The 1898-nt window shown below is 57.0% G+C and overlaps 1 protein-coding gene across 1 annotated transcript in view; it reads right to left on the reverse strand.

The window, feature by feature from the left end:
* The window catches only part of GLYCTK (glycerate kinase), a gene marked incomplete at its 5' end in the record, with an annotated part of 9516 nt that extends 7618 nt beyond the window's left edge, over window positions 1–1898 (reverse strand). The window contains one exon of the mRNA XM_018564374.1: window positions 1786–1898. Within this exon, the coding sequence (XP_018419876.1) occupies window positions 1786–1898 (113 nt within the window). The remainder of the gene's footprint in view (window positions 1–1785) is intronic.

The following is a 1898-nucleotide window of genomic DNA, read 5'->3' on the forward strand; positions in this document are numbered from 1 at the left end:
GCTAGTACATGGGTAGGCAACCTCGGCTCTCCAGCTGTGCTGAAACTACAAATCCCATAAGGCATTGCAAGCCACGGGCATGACTCCCAGAAGCATGATGGTATTTGTAGTTTCAGCACAGCTGGAGAGCCAAGGTTGCCTACCCCTGGGCTAGTAGAATAGTACTGCGGTGGGGAGGAGGAGGGCCCGGTGGGTCATGTGACCGGCCTTGTAGAATAGTACTGCGATGGGGAGGAGGAGGGGCCGGTGTGTCATGTGACCGACCGGGGTGTCATGTGACCTTCTAGTAGAATAGTACTGTGATGGGGAGGAGGAGGGGCCGGGGTGTCATGTGACAGGCTAGTAGAATAGTACTGTGGTGGGGAGGAGGAGGGCCCGGGGTGTCATGTGACCTTCTAGTAGAATAGTACTGTGATGGGGAGGAGGAGGGGCCGGGGTGTCATGTGACAGGCTAGTAGAATAGTACTGTGGTGGGGAGGAGGAGGGCCCGGGGTGTCATGTGACCTTCTAGTAGAATAGTACTGTGATGGGGAGGAGGAGGGGCCGGGGTGTCATGTGACAGGCTAGTAGAATAGTACTGTGGTGGGGAGGAGGAGGGCCCGGGGTGTCATGTGACCTTCTAGTAGAATAGTACTGTGATGGGGAGGAGGAGGGGCCGGGGTGTCATGTGACAGGCTAGTAGAATAGTACTGTGGTGGGGAGGAGGAGGGCCCGGGGTGTCATGTGACCTTCTAGTAGAATAGTACTGTGATGGGGAGGAGGAGGGGCCGGGGTGTCATGTGACCGGCTAGTAGAATAGTACTGTGGTGGGGAGGAGGAGGGGCCGGGGGGTCATGTGACCTTCTAGTAGAATAGTACTGTGATGGGGAGGAGGAGGGGCCGGGGTGTCATGTGACCGGCTAGTAGAATAGTACTGTGGTGGGGAGGAGGAGGGCCCGGGGTGTCATGTGACCTTCTAGTAGAATAGTACTGTGATGGGGAGGAGGAGGGGCCGGGGTGTCATGTGACCGGCTAGTAGAATAGTACTGTGGTGGGGAGGAGGAGGGGCCGGTGTGTCATGTGACCGGCTAGTAGAATAGTACTGTGGTGGGGAGGAGGAGGGGCCGGTGTGTCATGTGACCTTCTAGTAGAATAGTACTGTGATGGGGAGGAGGAGGGGCCGGGGTGTCATGTGACCGGCTAGTAGAATAGTACTGTGGTGGGGAGGAGGAGGGGCCGGTGTGTCATGTGACCGGCTAGTAGAATAGTACTGTGATGGGGAGGAGGAGGGGCCGGTGTGTCATGTGACCGGCTAGTAGAATAGTACTGTGGTGGGGAGGAGGAGGGGCCGGTGTGTCATGTGACCTTCTAGTAGAATAGTACTGTGATGGGGAGGAGGAGGGGCCGGGGTGTCATGTGACCGGCTAGTAGAATAGTACTGTGGTGGGGAGGAGGAGGGGCCGGGGTGTCATGTGACCTTCTAGTAGAATAGTACTGTGATGGGGAGGAGGAGGGGCCGGGGTGTCATGTGACCGGCTAGTAGAATAGTACTGTGGTGGGGAGGAGGGGCCGGTGTGTCATGTGACCAGCTAGTAGAATAGTACTTTGGTGGGGAGGAGGAGGGGCCGGTGTGTCATGTGACCGCCTAGTAGAATAGTACTTTGGTGATGAGGGGGAGGGGCGGCCCCGGGTTGGACTTTATTGATGTCATGTGATACTTTGTAGCAGAATTGTAACAAAAACAAAGTACAGAATAAAAAAATTGACACTTTCCATCCGAGGTTTTTCCCGGAATTCCCTTCTCACCTCTTCCCGGCGCTCCTCAGGCTCTCCTCCATCCCCTGCGGAATGCTGATCACCCCGCGCACCAGGTGCCTCCCGACTATCCGCTCCGCCGCGGCCGCCATTCCCAGCACCGC

This window comes from Nanorana parkeri, unplaced genomic scaffold, assembly GCF_000935625.1.
Source record: "Nanorana parkeri isolate BGI_ZX_2015 unplaced genomic scaffold, ASM93562v1 scaffold748, whole genome shotgun sequence".
NCBI classification, from domain to species: Eukaryota; Metazoa; Chordata; class Amphibia; order Anura; family Dicroglossidae; genus Nanorana; species Nanorana parkeri.